Source organism: Pygocentrus nattereri, chromosome 2, assembly GCF_015220715.1.
Source record: "Pygocentrus nattereri isolate fPygNat1 chromosome 2, fPygNat1.pri, whole genome shotgun sequence".
NCBI lineage: Eukaryota > Metazoa > Chordata > Actinopteri > Characiformes > Serrasalmidae > Pygocentrus > Pygocentrus nattereri.
This window is the reverse complement of record NC_051212.1, coordinates 909655-928591: the sequence shown is the minus strand read 5'-3', so window position 1 is coordinate 928591 and position 18937 is coordinate 909655. Positions and strand designations below refer to the sequence as shown.

Here is an 18937-nt window from a genome sequence, read left to right as displayed (position 1 = left end):
CAAGTAAAAGATTATTAGTCACTTTTAAAAAAGCAGACTCAGTAAATAAATAAATTTTGTTGTCTAAAAAAGTTTTAAGTAAAAACAATTTTTTCAAGAACTTTAGCTAAAAATAATTATTTTGATATAGGCCAGTAGCATCCTCTGTTTCCAAATTGTCTGTGTTTATGTATCATATACACACCATGTTGCCTCGGTGGCTCGGTCCTGCCGCTTTGCGCTGTACAACATCAGACAGATACGGCCGTTTCTAACACAACGAGCCACCCAACTCTTGGTACAAGCAGTGGTCATCTCACGCCTCGACTACTGCAATGCCATACTAACGGGCCTCCTGGCCTGTGTTGTAAAACCACTGAAGATGGTTCAGAACGCTGCAGCGCGTCTGGTCTTTAACCAACCAAAATGGGCGCATGTCACCCCACTGCTCATTGAGCTCCACTGGTTACCGGTTGCTGCTCGTATCAAATTTAAAACTCTTACGATTGCCTACAAGGTGTTAACAGAGCAGGCTCCTTCCTACCTGCACTCGCTCCTAAAGGCTTACAGCACCGCCCGGCCGCTGCCATCCTCCAATGAACGTCGCTTAGCTTTGCCAAACAGTCACACAAAGCAAGCGAGACTGTTCTCATACTTGATTCCCCAATGGTGGAACAAGCTACCTTCCACTGTCAGAGCAGCGGCGTCCCTCGCTATGTTTAAGAAACTCCTGAAGACAGAGCTCTTCAGGGAGCACTTACTCTGATCGCCTCTTGCAATCTAACCACTACCAACCTCATCTCCTTCTTGCCCTCCTTCCCTTCTCTACCCCGCTATTACCCCTTGGCTTCCTTTAAGGCCTGACTATGTTTGTTCTATGTACCACAATATTTGTAAGTTGCTTTGGATAAAAGCGTCTGCTAAATGTAATGTAATAACTGTTTTAGAGCAGAGAGTTCTGGAATATTGAAGGGGAAAAGGAGAGATCCAGGTTAGAACTAAAAGATGTCCAAAGAGGAGTTCTTCACATTGGTAGTCTTGCATTTGTATGTGAACATTCTTTATAATTGCTGGTTCCAGTTACACCTATTCCTAACAGGTGCATAAAGGCAAGCATACAACTAAATCCACCTTTTTGTCTCCACAATTACTGTTCATGTTATCAGCACCATTTACTATATAGTTCCACTGTGTAGTTCTGCTGTTACAGACTGTAGTCCATCTGTTTCTCTGATACTTTGTTGATACAGGCCCTGCCAGGCTCTGGTTTGGATATGCTCAGGGTTTTGTGGCTGCATGAACCTTTTCCTAAACTAATTTGCCCAGCTGGTTGAGATGTGACAAAAAGTGATCTGTTGCAACACGTTTCCTTATCTCTCTCCCAGTGTAGCTTGGAGCAGCTTACAGTGGGTATTAAAACAAAGACACTTTGCACATCTGGAAAGCTGGAAGCATAGAATTGTCCAGAATCATTTTACTGGAACTAAGGGTTAAAGTTAAGAGAGAAGGTTTAATAATAGGAATAATAATAATAATAATAATAATAATAATAATAATTGATGGTGACTACCTTTGTATGAGGTACTTGGTTAGCAAAGCCATCCCCATAAAGAAATTCATTATTTCTTTACTTCAGTTACATGTAAGTTGCTTGTTAACAAATCAGATACATCATGAACCAGCCGGTTCCAAATACCGACACAGTTTGAATCATTCCCTTGAAACTGTGTAGCAAAAGAGAACATAAAACATTCTGTTCCATAGTCGGGATTACAAATGCCATGTTACGTGACCCTGGTTACATGATATAAGGAGATAAAACAACACAAGCACACAACTGATATAGATATTAACTGTGTAGTTCCCAGTACAATACAGTACAGTTCCCAGTACAGTAACTAAACAGTTAAAGGCAAAGAACATAAATTCACTCAAAAGGTAGATCTGTTTCCCAGGATTACAAACTCACTAGCATTAAAGCTTCAAAAAAGGAAATGATTAAATGGCTGAAGCGAAGTGGGAATAATGAACACTCAGTACTCTCAGCAACCACTGAGAATGTAATACATGTTGAAATACAGCATATCACGCTTGGGCTGTCCAGTCTTTTTGTGACAAATCAGGATGATTAGTTTTCACTTGGAGTTGATATGACTGTAGTTTTCAATCCCAAAGAGTTTCTCTGTTAGACGCTGTTCTGCTTGACCCCTAAGGCAAAGTGTGAATTCCTGGGCTTGCTGATGACCTCCTGCAGAGTTCAACTCAGTGCCAAAAGGTGTGATAGCCCCCCTCATCAGGTCTGAACACCCCTCCTGAACAGCGGTATTGTAAAAGTAAATTGGTGTATTGCCTTAATCCCTGTTTATAATTCTATGGTCAAACTGAATGGCTCCAAGAGCCACTAAATCTGAAGATGTTGTGATTTTCACAAAGTGGATCCTTCAGCTTGTTAGTATTGGTTGGCTTGTTAACTGGAGCTGGGTACAGAAACGTTAGCTTTGAGAAACTCATGTTTGTGGTCATGCCTCAGGAAACTGGCGAAGTGAAATGTTCCTTTTCAGCTGCCCAGTACACCATTTTCTTTTTTATTCTTTTGTCCACTGACACGATGAAATCAACTAAAGCTGCAAGAAAGTTTCACTGTGTAAAGCAGTGTTTTGTACACCTTTTGAAGGAAGAAGTGTTCCACAGATTTACCATTAACTTGCACAAATGTCTAGGAGTCAAAGAATCTTGGCTTTAAGCTGGGCTGAAAAGCCATTGAATCACAATGAACTTCAATATAGCAAAACACTTTTAATGGTAGAGCAAATCACTCCTCTCTCATAGTATCCCTCTTCTGTTTTGAATTGGTTTAGCAAAGAGTTTTGACCACAACACTGGATTTTTTTTAATAAACATGAAGTTCAGCTACAGTATACACTGTCACTAAGGGGACACAAATAGTAATAATAGTATTCAACCAAATTCTTGGAGAAAATAAAATGATTTTAACTGTCAGCCAGTGGTTTAATTCATTGTATTGTATTGTCTCTTTAATTGTGTATGCTTGAATTTCAGCACTTTTGTTGGTATTCAAAAGGTAAATGAGCGAAGATTTTAGCTTTTTTTAGGTCTGCTGGTTGTGTTTCCCATTGACACAGTAATCTTAATTCCACCCTGACTCCCTCACTTAATTTTCCCCTGCTCACCCGCTGATTGACTAAAGTCTCCCATGTATGTAGCTTCTCCTCCTTCTGGCTATTGATCGTCTCACTTCCTTGGATATGAAAGTCAACAGCGTGAGAGTAACATGGTTAGTGGTATATTTAGAGTATTAACTGAATAGATTATAATCTTATGAGACTTCATAACAGCACATTGGATCATCAACTGCACATGCAAACTGTATGATAGACAGTAGCAATTTTACAAGGAGTCATCCACTCATATGCAGACTTTTATACAGACAAAAAATAAAAACTACAAGCATTTGACCTTAATGTTACAACATTGACAAGTAATGTAAGTGTAGCGCCCCCACCTGGTACTTGATTGAACAACAAGGGCCTAAAGGTGCTTAACGTTTTGACCTGAAGTAGCATGGGAGGTACAAGGTGGGTCCTACAAATACTAAACTATAATTGGCTGGTTTGCTAAGGTGATTTTTTTCCTACAGGCTCCGAAATGCAGCTAATCAAAGCTACTTGAATCTCCCATGCACGCTTATATTGAACCTGCACCTATGACTGTCACGGCATTGGAACCTTTTTGGGTTTTGGCGCCACCTAGTGTTTTCTAGTGGGGGAAATATTCATTATTAAGCCTGCTTTTATTTTGACACTTACCTTCAGTTGATGTAACTTCCTGTGATGTCATATTCAGCTAGAGGAGGAAGTTCATTACTTCAGTTGAGTCAGACCATGCCAAGGTGAAGAGGTGCTCATCCTTAGGTTGTTCTTGCCCTTGGAAAGGCTTTGCTTGTAAGTTAATAATGTTTGTAATTTTGTGTATTAAGGACCAATTTATGCCTTATGCATCTTATGTTAATTTGCAGGAGAACAATATATCATTTTTTGTGTAAATAGAATGTCTGAAGAGTTTCAGCAAGTCATGTAGCGCTAGCAAGCTAGCATGTTCGTTTCCTCATACAATGTGTATGCTACTGTGAGTGTATGTAGAAAGACAAAGCAAACATACTTTTATGTACATTTCTGTTTGTTTATTTAGTTTTACGAATCCCAAGGAAGAATTCTGTGTATCTGAAGATTGGAGTAAACTTTCAAAACTCACTTCTGCCTCAGGAATTCATTCTGTCGTTAGCTGTCTGTCTAGTCAAGTAATTGAGTGCCTGATAAGGACAGAACAGTAAAAAAGCATCCAGCACAGCGGGCAGAACTTTTCAAGGAGAGTAATCTTCAATTGTCGTCCTACTTCTCATCATCATCACCGCTGCTCATACCCGGTTCGCACATCTGAATGATGGATGGGGAAAAAAGCATTGGAAGGGTCAGCACATCACTCTACTGTGGAAACAAGGTCAGTTGCTCGTGCATCTTCCAGTAAATCTTCGTCAAGCAAATCATCAGCTAGCAGCAGAGCCATAGCCGCAGCTTATGCTAAGGTGGAGGCAGCCCGCGCAAGGGCTGAATTTGCTAAGAAGGAGTCAGATGTTCTGATTGAAAAAGCACGAATCGAAGCTAGATTGAACACACTCAGACATGAAAAGGAGGTGATAGCTGCCTTAGCAGAAGCTAGTGCGCTTGAAGCAGCAGAGGAGTCTGAAGTGGTTGATGATAAATCATTCCTGCAAGAAGTGGAAGAGAGAACACGTCAGTATGTTCAGCTACAGCTAACAGAAGATGTTAAGCCACGCGCACAACCCATATCACCAATAATTCATGTGCTGAAAACTGAGTCTCCCCCAAGACAGCGTCTTACTGAGTTCACAGTTGAAGCTCATTCTTCTAAAACGCCTGAACTTGCCAGACCAGCACCGCAACCCACCAAGACTATACCTCATCACACATCTCCATGGCGATCTACAGCTGGTGCAGGACAATTCTCACCTCTCAAAGGTGTTTCACAACAGCCAGTAGATGGCAGTCCAGACATTAGCGATGTAGCTAGATACTTGGCACGCAGAGATCTGATTACCTCCGGCCTCTCACAGTTTGATGATTCTCCTGAGACCTATTGGGCGTGGAAATCATCATTCATCAACGCCATCGTTGGATTACACCTCAGTGCCAGTGAAGAGCTGGACCTCCTGATTAAGTGGTTAGGGCGAGAATCTGCACAGCATGTCAGGAGAATACGAGCTGTGCATGTAGGTAACCCCTCTACCGGATTGACCAAGGCTTGGGAACGCTTGGAGGAATGCTTCGGTTCTCCAGAGATTATAGAGAAGTCACTCTTCGACAGGCTCACAAACTTCCCAAAGGTCACCAACAAGGATCCAGTGAAGCTGAGAGAACTCAGTGACCTCCTTCATGAGTTAGAAGCCGCAAAGCTAGAAGGCTATCTCCCTGGCCTTAGCTACTTAGCTGCACGTGGTGTCGCTCCTATAGTGGAGAAATTACCATACAACCTCCAAGAGCGGTGGCTTAGACAGGGCTTCAAGTACAAGGCCACTCATGGTGTAACCTTCCCTCCGTTCTCCTTCTTCTGTGAGTTCGTCTGTGATGAGGCACGAGCACGCAATGATCCGGGTTTCAGGCTGCGACCTGGTAACACAGAGTACCTAAAGCAAAGCGCTACTGCTAAGAAACCGCAGAAGAGTCTAGTGTTTGCCCACAAGACAGATATATCACAGGAGAAAGTGAAGTGGGAGGTTTCAGGCCACAAAGCTGGTGATGTTGAGAAGCAATGTCCCCTTCACAAGAAGCCGCACCCTCTCAAGCGCTGCAGAGGGTTCCTCAGCAAACCCTTAGAGGAACGTAAAGCCCTTTTGAAGGACATCGGTGTCTGTTTTAGATGTTGCTCCTCAACAAGTCACATGGCCAAAGAGTGCACCGCAGTCATTAAGTGTAGGGAGTGTGATAGTGAGAATCACGTCTCAGCTCTCCATCCTGGACCGCCACCGGCGACATCCGGGCATGGCGGGGAGAGCACGGAAGAAACACCACCATTAACTGTCGAGTCAAGCTGCACCGAGGTGTGCGGAGAGGGTCAAAGTCCACAGTCCTGCTCCAAGATCTGCTTAGTAAAGGTCTTTCCTGAAGCACACCCAGAGAGAGTGACAAGAGCTTATGCGGTTCTAGATGACCAAAGTAACCGGTCTCTTGCAAGACCTGACTTCTTTGACATGTACAACATCAAGGGATCAGACTCACCCTTCACACTGCGTACGTGTGCTGGGACAACAGAGATGATGGGTAGAAGAGCCACAGGGTTCATTGTGCAGTCACTAGATGGAACTACAACGCTCACCTTGCCCACGCTAATTGAATGCAGCAACATTCCAAGCGACCGTGCTGAGATCCCAACTCCTGAAGCGGCTTTATATCACACTCACCTCAAACCCATAGCTCACTCCATCCCATCACTGGATCCTGAGGCCAAGATCCTCCTGTTGTTGGGTCGCGACTTACTAAGAGTCCACAAAGTGAGAGAGCAGCAGAATGGTCCACATGATACTCCATATGCACAGAGAGTGGACCTGGGATGGGTCATCGTAGGTGACGTCTGCTTAGGGAGCACTCACAGGCCTGCAGCTATTCAAACTTACCACACCAACATCCTAGAAAACAAACGCCCTTCCTTCTTCAGCCCTTGTCCTAACAAGCTTCATATCAAAGAAAAGTTTGGGTCCCTGTCTGAACAGACAGCCGTTCCAGACCTTCGCAGATCTTTCAAGTGTACACTAGGAAGCACAGTCTTTGAAACAACCAAAGATGACAGCAAGATAGGACTTTCGGTGGAAGACAGACTGTTCCTAGAGCTTATGGGGAAAGAGATGTTCATGGACAATGCAAACAGCTGGGTTGCCCCACTTCCATTCAGAACACATCGCGAACGCCTACCTCACAGTCGCGACCAGGCACTCACGCGGCTGGCTTCTGTCCAACGCACTCTGGAGAAAAGACCTGAAATGAAGAAGCACTTTGTCACTTTCATGCAGAACATCTTGGATCGTGACCACGCTGAGCAGGCTCCTCCTCTCCCAGCTGGGAAAGAGTGCTGGTATTTACCGATCTTTGGAGTTTACCACCCGCAGAAACCTGAACAAATCAGGGTGGTCTTTGACTCAAGTGCGAAGAGCCATTGCGTTTCACTCAATGACGTCCTGCTGTCTGGACCTGACCTAAATAACAGCTTGGTCGGTGTTTTGTTGCGGTTCAGACGTGAAGCCGTTGCAGTGACTGTGGACATAGAACAGATGTTTCATAGTTTTGTTGTCAGGGAGGACCACCGAGATTTCCTGCGATTCTTCTGGCACAAGCACAATGATCCCGCCGATGACCTCTGTGAGTATCGCATGAAGGTTCATATATTCGGCAACAGTCCTTCTCCTTCAGTTGCCATATATGGACTTCGACGCGCTGCAGCTCATGGCGAAGAGGAATTTGGCTCTGATGCGCGCTGCTTCACTGAGAGGGAGTTCTATGTGGATGATGGGCTTCTGTCACGACCCACAGCCAGCGAGGCAATCGATCTATTGAAACGGACACAGAAGATGCTTGCCATATCTAACATCCGTCTCCACAAAGTGGCATCCAACAGCAGGGAAGTTATGGAAGCATCTCCTGTCGACGACCGCGCCAAAGGGCTCAAAGAACTCAACCTAGATGCTGATGCAACACCTATTCGGCGAAGCGTAGGCCTAAGGTGGAACTTAACTGAGGACACGTTCACCTTCCAAGTGACTGACAGGGTCAAGCCCTACACACGGAGAGGTGTCCTAGCCACCATCAACGGACTATTTGATCCACTGGGGTTTGCTGCGCCAGTCACAATTCAGGGAAAGATGCTGCTCAGAGAACTCTCCAGGAAGGCTTTGGATTGGGACTCTCCTCTTCCTGCAGACAGGGAAGCTGAATGGAGCGCATGGAGAGATTCTCTCAGTGATCTTCAGCAGTTACAGATTCGAAGACCTTATGCTGCTACTTCAGTGTCAACGGCTACAAGGAAAGAGTTACATGTTTTCGCAGATGCTTCAGTGAAAGCTATTGCAGCTGTCGCCTATCTCAAAGTCATTGATGCAGAAGAGAAGCCTCATGTTGGATTTGTACTGGGCAAAGCTAAACTAGCTCCACAGTCTGCGCACACCATCCCCAGATTAGAACTGGGTGCTGCTGTTTTAGCTGTGGAAATCGCAGAGGTCATCACCAGTGAATTGGACATCGATCTGAATGCTGTTGAATTCTACACAGACAGTTGTGTAGTCCTTGGATACATTAGTAACCAGACCAGGAGGTTCTATGTATATGTTGGCAACAGGGTGCAACGTATCAGAAGATCGTCAGAACCCAAGCAGTGGCACTATGTCTCCACAAACTCTAACCCAGCCGACATAGGCACTCGGTCTGTGTCTGCAGCCATGTTGAGTGACAGCACCTGGCTCAAGGGACCTGCCTTCTTGTCATATGCCAACAGAGACCCAGACACAGACGCCTATGAACTCATTGACGCTGATTGGGATGCAGAGGTACGAGCAACTGCCACTCACCTGCTCATCAATTGGCCTCAGCTTGGATGTCAGAGGTTCGAACGGTTTTCTTCATGGAAGAGGCTGATTAGGGCCATGAGCTTGCTAGTCCACATTGTCCAATCCGTCAAAAACAAAGCTCAGGATCAGACATGCCGTTCATGGCATTACTGCAAACAGCCACGCAGTGTTGAAGAGCTGGCAAAAGCAGTAAAAATAATCATCAAAAGTGTGCAGAAAGTGGCCTTCAAGGAAAAACTTACCTGCATAGCTGGTGGAAAAGACATTCCCACTCACAGTCCTCTGCACAAACTCAGTCCCTACTGTGATGAAGAAGGAATGCTTAGAATAGGAGGACGGCTCAGACATGGCGATCTGGAATACAAAGAGAAACATCCTCTTGTTCTTCCAGGGGGTCACGTTGCGAAACTGCTCGTAGAGCACCATCACCAGCGAGTGATGCACCAGGGTCGAGTTTTCACTGAAGGAGCAGTGCGATCTGCTGGATATTGGATCATTGGAGCAAGAAGATTGATCAAGCATGTCCTGCACAACTGCATCACCTGCAGAAAACTCAGAGGCCGAGCAAACACTCAGCTGATGGCAGACCTACCACCTGATCGCTTGAGCATGGAACCTCCCTTTACCTTTGTGGGCCTAGATGTATTTGGTCCTTGGCCAGTTGTCACGCGGCGCACCAGGGGAGGCCATGCAAACAGCAAGCGGTGGGCCATCCTTTTCACGTGTCTTAGTACACGCGCCATCCACATTGAGCTGATTGAGTCAATGGACTCCTCAAGTTTCATTAATGCCTTCCGGAGGTTCATCAGCTTGCGTGGACCTGCCAAACAGATCCGATCAGACTGTGGTACCAATTTTGTTGGTGCTTGCAGGGAGCTGGGGTTCCTGCAGACAGACCCGAACCTGTCCAACATCAGAAGGTACCTCGGAGAAGAAGGTTGCACGTGGGTCTTCAACCCACCTCATTCCTCTCACATGGGAGGCAGCTGGGAGAGAATGATTGGGATATCCAGACGCATCCTAGATGCAATGTTTCTCCAGTCTAGCCATGTTCAATTGACACATGAAGTGCTTTCCACTCTCATGGCAGAGATAACAGCCATAATCAACACCAGACCATTGTCCCCTATCACGACAGACCCAGACTCACCTTTCCTGCTCACGCCAGCGATGCTCCTTACCCAAAAGGTCTACTCTCCTCCTCCTTTTCCAGGTGGTTTTGACGGAAAAGATCTGCACAGGCAGCAATGGAGGCAGGTGCAGCATCTCGCGGACATATTTTGGAACAGATGGAGATGGGAGTATCTTGGGACGCTTCAGAGCCGGAGGAAGTGGCAGGCCGACCGGCCAAACCTCCAAGTTGGGGATTTGGTGTTGCTGAAAGACCAGCAAGTGAATCGCAACGAATGGCCAATTGGGCTCATCCACAACACCTTTCCAGACAAAGATGGTAAGGTCAGAAAAGTCGAGATCGAGATCTTCAAGAATGGAGCAGCTAAGACCTACCAGAGGCCTGTATCTGAAACGGTGCTTCTCATGTCCCGCGACACCTTCTCATGTCCCTGGACTGTGTTTAGAGACTTTAATTGTGCGTTCACGTAAGATAGTTTGCAGTTGTAGTGGTATCTCACAATACCAGGCGGGGAGTGTCACGGCATTGGAACCTTTTTGGGTTTTGGCGTCACCTAGTGTTTTCTAGTGGGGGAAATATTCATTATTAAGCCTGCTTTTATTTTGACACTTACCTTCAGTTGATATAACTTCCTGTGATGTCATATTCAGCTAGAGGAGGAAGTTCATTACTTCAGTTGAGTCAGACCATGCCAAGGTGAAGAGGTGCTCATCCTTAGGTTGTTCTTGCCCTTGGAAAGGCTTTGCTTGTAAGTTAATAATGTTTGTAATTTTGTGTATTAAGGACCAATTTATGCCTTATGCATCTTAAGTTAATTTGCAGGAGAACAATATATCATTTTTTGTGTAAATAGAATGTCTGAAGAGTTTCAGCAAGTCATGTAGCGCTAGCAAGCTAGCATGTTCGTTTCCTCATACAATGTGTATGCTACTGTGAGTGTATGTAGAAAGACAAAGCAAACATACTTTTATGTACATTTCTGTTTGTTTATTTAGTTTTACGAATCCCAAGGAAGAATTCTGTGTATCTGAAGATTGGAGTAAACTTTCAAAACTCACTTCTGCCTCAGGAATTCATTCTGTCGTTAGCTGTCTGTCTAGTCAAGTAAATGAGCGCCTGATAAGGACAGAACAATGACCGTCCAAAAAATGAATACACACATGAAAATATACACTAAAACCATAAAACCCCCAAGTCACAGGCAACACAATCTGTCTTTTGGTTCTGATTTAATTATAGAACTAGTAATTATGCTTCTCACACTACTAACTAAAAATCAAGGAAAATAATTAGGGAAATTGGGCTTGGTTTAACCACAGGTTAAACAGTGATTTTACAGTACACTTATTTGGTGTTCCTTGTGGAGTAAGAACAAAAAAAAAAAACCCAAATGTTCACAGTTTATGAGGGAGCTACCCTCAGTTGGCGCGCGCTGGAGCTCAAAGAGAAAAAAACAAACGGTAAGAGGTCACTCACAGGTCAGCCGGCAGCTGGAGCATTGCCATGGAGCTTTCCAATGGCTGAAAAACCCAAAAACATTTACAAGCGAGACCCTAGGTTCCAAACAGGAGGATGTCGGCACGTCCCGTCCCGTCCCGTCCCGTCCACAGCACTGGTTCAGCGTCCGTCGGTTCCAGCAGTCTCTCCGTCCCTTGGCCGAGTTGCTCCGACGAACGACACGGTGCTATTTCGCTAATTGGCGGAGGACACGCTTCAGTTTAGTTTGTCACCCCGACCTGCACTGCATCAGCTCTTTCACTCTCCTCACTTAGAGAATTTTCACACGAAAAATGCTCGCGAAATTCTTGCTCCCAGCTCCAGCGTGTCGTTATGTGCTGTTTTCTTCTCCACGAACTCCTTCAGCCCCGCCCACGTCCCCGGAACAATTCTCTAACTCCTAGAGCTATAAAAGGTAAAAAAAAAAAGGCTACATAAGAAAATGTTATGAACATCTGACTCACCTTCCATGTGGTACACCAAAATAATAACTGTTCTACAAACCCACTTACAAAAAAGTAAGACAGCATATGATATGTTAATAAAACAGCAAGTCAAAGTCAGCTTTGTTATTTTCTATTCATCAAAGATGTTGAGACAGTAACAAAATGTACTTTCTCCAGAACATGGGACTACATTTAACTTTTCCAGGGACATGTAGAATCTATGACAAGGAATGACACTATGAAGGGAAAAAGTCAAACACGAGGTCACTGCAAAACAAGCAGGCTAACAAAGGATCACAGGCAAATTTCAAAACCTGAAGGCAGTCAAAGTAATGACTACAAAAGAGCAGATCAGATATTAGCAAACACCAGACCCTATGCCAAGAAAGAAAGAACGGAGGAAAGGCACAAGGGAGCCAGATAATGGAAGGTATCATTTAGATGAAAAACAAACATTTTATTTTATCTATATGAATGCTAGCTAGAGACCAATAGCAAGCAGCTTGCTGCTCTGTATGCCTTGTGCCTTTCAGTGCAGGGTATATTTGCTGCATGGAAAAAAAAAATCATGAATTTCATGGTATCCTGTCTTTAAAGTTCCATTTGCATTAATATCTATACACATATCTAAAGACATGCACTTAGTTAAGTGACAGAATCATAGTCATCTGAGAGCATTAAAAAACACCCTAGTCTGCCACTCTAGTCGCCCCAGTCAATTTTATTTTTTTAATTGACTTTTGATTTCAGAGTTAATCTCACATTTTATGAATTTTGGTGTTTGTTCTAAACTGCAGCTGTAACAGCCATCTGTGCTTTTCCCCCCTTCCTTTCTGCAGATTGTCTGGTTGTATGATTACAGTTAAAGGCTGTTCTCATCTGGCTTCAGCTCTGAAATCAAATCCCTCCCACCTGAAAGAACTGGATCTGCGCTATAATCACCCAGGAGAGTCTGGAGTGAAGATGCTGTCTGAGCTAAAGGAGGATCCACACTGTGCCCTGGAGATACTCAGGTGTGTGTGTGTGTGTGTGTGTGTGTGTGTGTGTGTGTGTGTGTGTGTGTGTGTGAGAGAGAATTTTCACTCCCAGAGCCTGGTACATTACTGCCATGCCTTTACCAAGATTGTTTTTGCTTTGAGCCATGCAAACCTGCTGGCCTCAAAAGGTATTTTTTGCAGTACCAACCAGCTCTTATGAGGGTCGCTTATTACTGCTTCTTTTGGTGGTTTGCAAAGAGAATAATGTAAAAATATATTCACATTTAAATTAATTTGTACAGCACTTTTTACATTTTGCATTGTCACAAAGATGTTTTACAGAAATCCTGATCCACACATACAAGCCAAAGGTGACAGAGGCAAGGAAAAACTCCATAAGTGCAAAAGGAAAAACTTTCAGAGAAACAAAGAGTCAAAAAGCAGATCCAGTTCTAAATACCTTAGTATTGGTAAAAGCTTGTTACTTAGGAAGTGTCACAAAAGGCTTTGTGGATTGTTATAAATGATGCTTATATATAGTGTAAGCAGTGGCTGTTCAAAGCACTTTACAGACAAGTGATAAAATTAAAGAGTATTATAAGAAATCAAAAGTATTAATTTAAAAACACAGGAAAATGACACATCAAATTAAAATGATAAATACCATGAGATGTTGAGTTTTAACTAAATGCTGAGTTAAAGAAAAATGTTTTTAGATGCTTCTTTGAAGTGAGTACTAAGCTTGACTGTCTAATAAAAGATGAACTGAGCTCCCCAGTTTAGAAGCATATTAACATTTTCTGTATTTTACAAAAGACTTATAGTATTTTTAGGAAATACAGTAAGAAGTTGAGTATAGTGATAAACCCTGCTGTAACAAATACATGAACAAGTTTCTCTGTATCGCTCTGTGATAGAAAAGACTAAACTTTAATGGTATTTCTGAGATTATTAAAGCTGCTTTATTGACTGTTTACATGCAGATAAAACAGAGCTCAGCTATGAAAATTTATAATATGCTTCCTAATGACATCACTTAAATGTAGCATGTACAAAGAGAAAAGCAGAGGCTGTAAAACTGAACCCTGAGGGACTCCACATGAAATGTCAAATCTTTTTGATAAATGAAACCATGAACTGCCTATTACCTAAATATGATTTAAACCATTCTAAAACTGTGCCCAAGAGGCCGACCCAGTATTCAAGATGTTGGATTAAAATGTTGTGGTCAATGGTATCAAAAGCTGCACTAAGATCTAATAAAAGGAATAAAAGGACTTTGTGCATCAGTGCTGAGCCTGAAGTCATTCATAACGTGAATGTACAATATTAAAACATCATTGAAAACACGATCAAAAAACAACTTAAGTAGTAAAGTAGGAACAGTGTCAATATCATCATATGTGGATGAACTTAGTTTATTAGTAGTTTATTATAAGTTCAGCCAACTTAAAAAAATGTCAACTTATTACATATTAAATTATTTTTGTAGTAAATTGAAAAGTCTGCCCAACTCAAAATATAAAGTTAAATTCCGAGTTCACTTAACTTAAAATATTTTGTTCATAGAATGAATTACAGTACAATGTTGGTTGGGAGAACAAAAGCTATCACAACTTATAAAAATGAGTCCAGATGGTTAACAAAATTATTTTAAGACAAAAGCAATGAAGTAACATAGTATAGTATATTTATAGTAATAAAGAACACAATCCAAACAAGATGAACATTAATAGAACATTTATTAAAAAGTATTAAAACATTTATTAAAGACATTTTCTCCAAACTATTCTTTTAATGGAAAAAATGGGGTAAAATGCCAATGGAAAAAAGAATGTGGACTGGCCAGAGTAACACCAAATTCACCTTTGGACTGAACTGTTCTTTAAACTGTAAAAGCCCAATTAAAAAAATTAATAATAAATAAAAATGATTCAACAGCAAATGGCCAACAAATTCAGAATAAGAACTGTAATCTGCTAGATAAAATTCAGCATTCAACTTCATTATACCAAACCTTTCCATTAAAGGAATAGTTTGGGGAATAAAAATACCCAAAACGCAACCAGGCTACACAGACAGCAACCTGGTTGCACACAAAGCTCAATCTGAAAAGCCACAGTTAATAAAAACTGGGCAATCATTTATTTCAATAAGTCCACAGATGGCTTGAATAGATTCAGGACGTTTTCAGTCTAGGTGCCTTCACGCATTAACTATTAAGTTAGCTTGTTGAAGTTTTTGGACATATTCTTGCCAAGCTGACAATTATGGTGCCATTATGGTACTTTTGGTAGTCTTGGATCACTAGAGAAAGTGGGGAAAATGTGTGAACTGGATTTTTTTTTTATTTACCATACTATTCTTTTAAGGAAATATGAATAACCTTCTTATTAAAAGGCTGGAAACAACATTAATAACTGTAGGAAGCTTTTCAAAATGTAACAGCCAGTACTTTTCACAATACTTCACAAATCTGCCAATTGAGCAACTGTTGAAAAATTCAAACTGCTTTTTGACTCCATCTAGATTTACACTTTCAGAAGGAAAAAAAAAACCAAAAAAACACAAGCCATTCATCAAATAGCTCGCACCGTTCTACTACTCACACACATGTTGTATGTTAATACTGTGAAAATGAGAGCTGTGTAATGCAACCAAAAAAAATGCATTCTAAATTCAGAAAGCACTAAGCAGATCTATAGGTAACGGCACATTGAACGGCACTTACCAGACATTTCTTCAGTAAGCTGGATGGATTTTACCACAGGAAAATTGTTTGTTTGTTGATGACCAATAGAGCCATTTCACAACACTCTGCAAACGTGCAAACTGAACTGTTTAGAAATTCAAACTGCTTTTACAGCAAAACTCGACTTGAATTGAAAAAACAAATAGCAAAAAAGGTAGTTTGACCAGTGTATTCGATATTCAAATTTTCTATGTTAACTACTGAAAAAACTTGAGTGTAATGTAGGAGTGTAATGAGGGTGTAATGCAGAACCATTTGTGGTGTTCAGGAAACAGAAGGGGTCAGTGACCAAGGGTAGAGTGGATCTTGAGAGACTGTACTCTCGCAGAGCAAGATCCACCAAGGTCCATGAAAATATTCTGTATTGCCTCAAAGGTGTAGTTGAGCCTTTGGGGATATTCCATATTAATGGCATACAGAAGGCCAAACAAGCATGCAAATGCTGTTGGCAGATCAGCAATGTCCCGAAGAACAACAGCCTCCTCCAGGATAATTTCTGGCAGAGATGTCACAGCAGCCATGCTATCTTTCATTACAGAAAGAATTCCAATCTGTACATCTTTGGTGTAGTGGTCCTCAGCATCTGTTTCCTGGGAGGGAGAGGGAGAGAGATCAAAATATTTGTATACATTCACAAAGCACTAAGCATATCTTCCACATGGGTAAAGGCACTACTTACCAGACATTTCTTCAGTAAGCTGGGTGGATTTTCCCACAGAAAAAGGGGCAACCCCTCAAGTACTGTTCTTTCCCAATTGGCAACAACATCAGTCAACTGAGCAAATACATATGGACGACAATACTTGTAACAACCAGCAGCTTTGGTTCAGTGTTTAACAAGTGTATTTAGAACCATGTTCATTCCTGTTTTTAAACATATTTTTAAGGTAATATGAACACGGCCACAATATGCAAGTATCCAATATGCAAGTAGCTGCTCCAGATACAGACTACAGAAATACATGTGAAATTTACATTGGGCAGTAATCATTATAAGATGTTAAACTGTGACCATGCAGGGACGAACTTGGTCAGCAACAAAGATGTTTCATTGCTGTTGCACCAGAGTAAGTAAACTATAGATATTATGCATACATATCCCAGAATATCAGCATAAATACTCAAATCAACCCTTCTAGCATGAAGGACTTTCAACACTCAATCACTGATTTCACATTTCTTTTCTCCATTCTGATAGTTGATGTGTACATTATCTGAAAGACGCAGAGCTTGCATGTGATATGTCTTGTGCTGAACATGGTTGTATTTCCCAAACTACTTTCAAGACAGCCTTTTCTGCTGGCAACTGATCAATGCTGTGCATATACATTATCAATGTCTGGGTCTTCAAATTGCAAATCAAATCCCTTCTTCTGTTGTAATTTTTCCTCTTGTAAAGTCTTCAAATTTTCCACAGACTTGGGTACCTCAAGCAGCTGAACTCGCCTGACATTGGCCTCAGAAATGTAAATCCAGAGCAACATTTTGTGGGCCAAAAAACAAAATGCTCAGAAATAATAAAGAAAAAGAAACAAAGCAAGGGAAACTTTTTCCCCTACTTTTTTTTTTAAGTTTTCAAGTCTACCAATATACGAAGCATTTTATGGCAGGTTTCCTTGTTCCAGTCCATGAGGATACAGTTTGGTAAATTCCCTGCTTAAATATACATGGTTCAACAATGTCTTCTCAAAAATATTCCATTAATGCATATGTACAGCACTTGTATCACTTTCATATTAGATGCTACTTAAAGATGAGATTTAGAAAAAATGTCTAAATTCTCCTTGAACTGCCATGTGTATTTGCATGAGGAAATCACTAAAATGTGATGGATGCTAGCCTTCCAAGACAATATGTGAAAAGCCCTGACCAATTTACTTTGGTGTGAATAGTTTGGGGACCCTTAGCCAAATGAAGTGCCATTGCAGTGATGTCTACCTGGAATTTAAGAGTCTTAAGGCTTCAGGGAAGAAGCTGTTCCTCAGTCTGGTTGTTTTACTCTTAATGCTCCGCAGCCTCCTACCTGAGGGGAGCGGGACAAAGAGTGTGTGTGCTGGATGAGTGGGGTCCTTCATGATGCCAGTGGCCCTTTTCCTGCCACACGGTGATGCTGGAGCACAGAACGCTCTCCACCACACATCTGTAGAATGAGGTGAGGACTGAGCTCCCGAGTCCAGCACGCCTCAACCTTCTGAGGAAGTAGAGGCGCTGATGTGCCTTCCTGATCAGGCTGGAACTTTTATGACTCCTGGTAAGATGTTACTTAGGTGTACGCCCAAGTACCTACAGCTGGAGACCACTTCCACTGCAGATCCTCCGATGTGTGGGGGGAGGGGAGGGATGGTGTTGCCCCTTCTGAAATCCACAATCATCTCCTTTGTCTTCTTCACATTGATGCAGAGATTGTTCTCACTGCACCAACTCTCCAGGTGTTCCACCTCCTGCCTATAACCAGACTCATCACTATTTGTGATGCATCCAGCTGCTGCCGTGTCGTCCGCACACTTTACAGTATGACCGCCTGGATGGACGGCTGAACAGTCATATGTGAGCAGTGTAAACAGGAGGGGGCTCAGCACACAGCCCTGAGGGGAGCTGGTGCTGAGGATGATGGTGGAAGAGGAGATGTTGTGGATCCTCACAGACTGCGGCCTGTTAGTCAGGAAGTCCAGGACCCAATTACAGAGAGAGGTGCTCAGTCCAAGTGTGTGGAGTTTGTAAGCCAGGGTCTGGGGAATCATGGTGTTAAAGGCCGATGTGAAATCCACAAAGAGCATACGGACGTAAGAGTCCTTACTCTCCAGGTGGGTGAGGGCAGTGTGGACCACAGAGGAGATGGCATCCTCTGTGGATCTGTTTTTCCGGTACGCGTACTGATGTGAATCCCCAGTGACGTCAATGTAGGCTTTGATGTGGGTCATAAACAGTCTTTCAAAGCACTTTCTGACTATCGGGGTGAGGGCTACTGATGGAGCTCTTAGGAACTGGGATGACGGTGGCGGTCTTCAGGCAGGTGGGCACAACTCCCTGGATTAAAGAAGAGTTGAAGATGTCTGTAAGCACCTTGTAGAGTTGGTCTGCACTGCACTTTGGGTCACACTGAGGGGATGTTCTCCAGGTGGTGGAGTGAGTCTGGTGCTTTGGGGGGGGGGATTGGTAGTGTTTTGGTTCTCAAAGCGGGCATAGAACTTATTGAGAGCATCAGGCAGTGAGGGGTCCCTAGTGCATTGTGCATCTCTGGTATTGTAGTCTGTGATGTACTTGATGCCCTTCCACATGCTCCGTAGATCCTGGGAAGAAAAATGACCCTGGATCTTCCGAGCGTATGCCGTTTTTGGCCCTCTTTATGCCTGCCGTCAGCACTCGTCTAGCTCTCCTGAGTTTCTGTGAACCGCCAGACCTGACCACAGCATGCCTGACTTTCAGCAGAGATCAGAACACTGGACCAACTCTTAACCCTCTCCAGGACTCTGGAGGGTTCATGGGAGTTTGCCCAACCAGTCC

The 18937-nt window shown here is 42.9% G+C and overlaps 1 protein-coding gene and 2 long non-coding RNA genes across 5 annotated transcripts in view; all 3 read left to right on the top strand.

The window, feature by feature from the left end:
• The window catches only part of LOC108416175 (NACHT, LRR and PYD domains-containing protein 3-like), a 49908-nt gene that overhangs the window by 27464 nt on the left and 3507 nt on the right, over positions 1–18937 (top strand). For 2 of the 3 annotated variants that reach the window (XM_037532094.1, XM_037532091.1), the window contains exon 9: positions 12544–12717. In XM_037532094.1, the coding sequence (XP_037387991.1) occupies positions 12544–12717 (174 nt within the window). Of the gene's footprint in view, positions 1–12543; positions 12718–17448; positions 17507–18937 lie in introns of those variants that run through there. The other variant, XM_037532103.1, reaches the window with a different exon arrangement.
• Positions 3751–4250, top strand: LOC119261991. The gene is made up of 2 exons (XR_005129324.1): positions 3751–3941; positions 4189–4250. It is a non-coding gene; the product is annotated as an uncharacterized LOC119261991 (long non-coding RNA).
• Positions 10415–10818, top strand: LOC119261993. The gene is made up of 2 exons (XR_005129327.1): positions 10415–10509; positions 10757–10818. It is a non-coding gene; the product is annotated as an uncharacterized LOC119261993 (long non-coding RNA).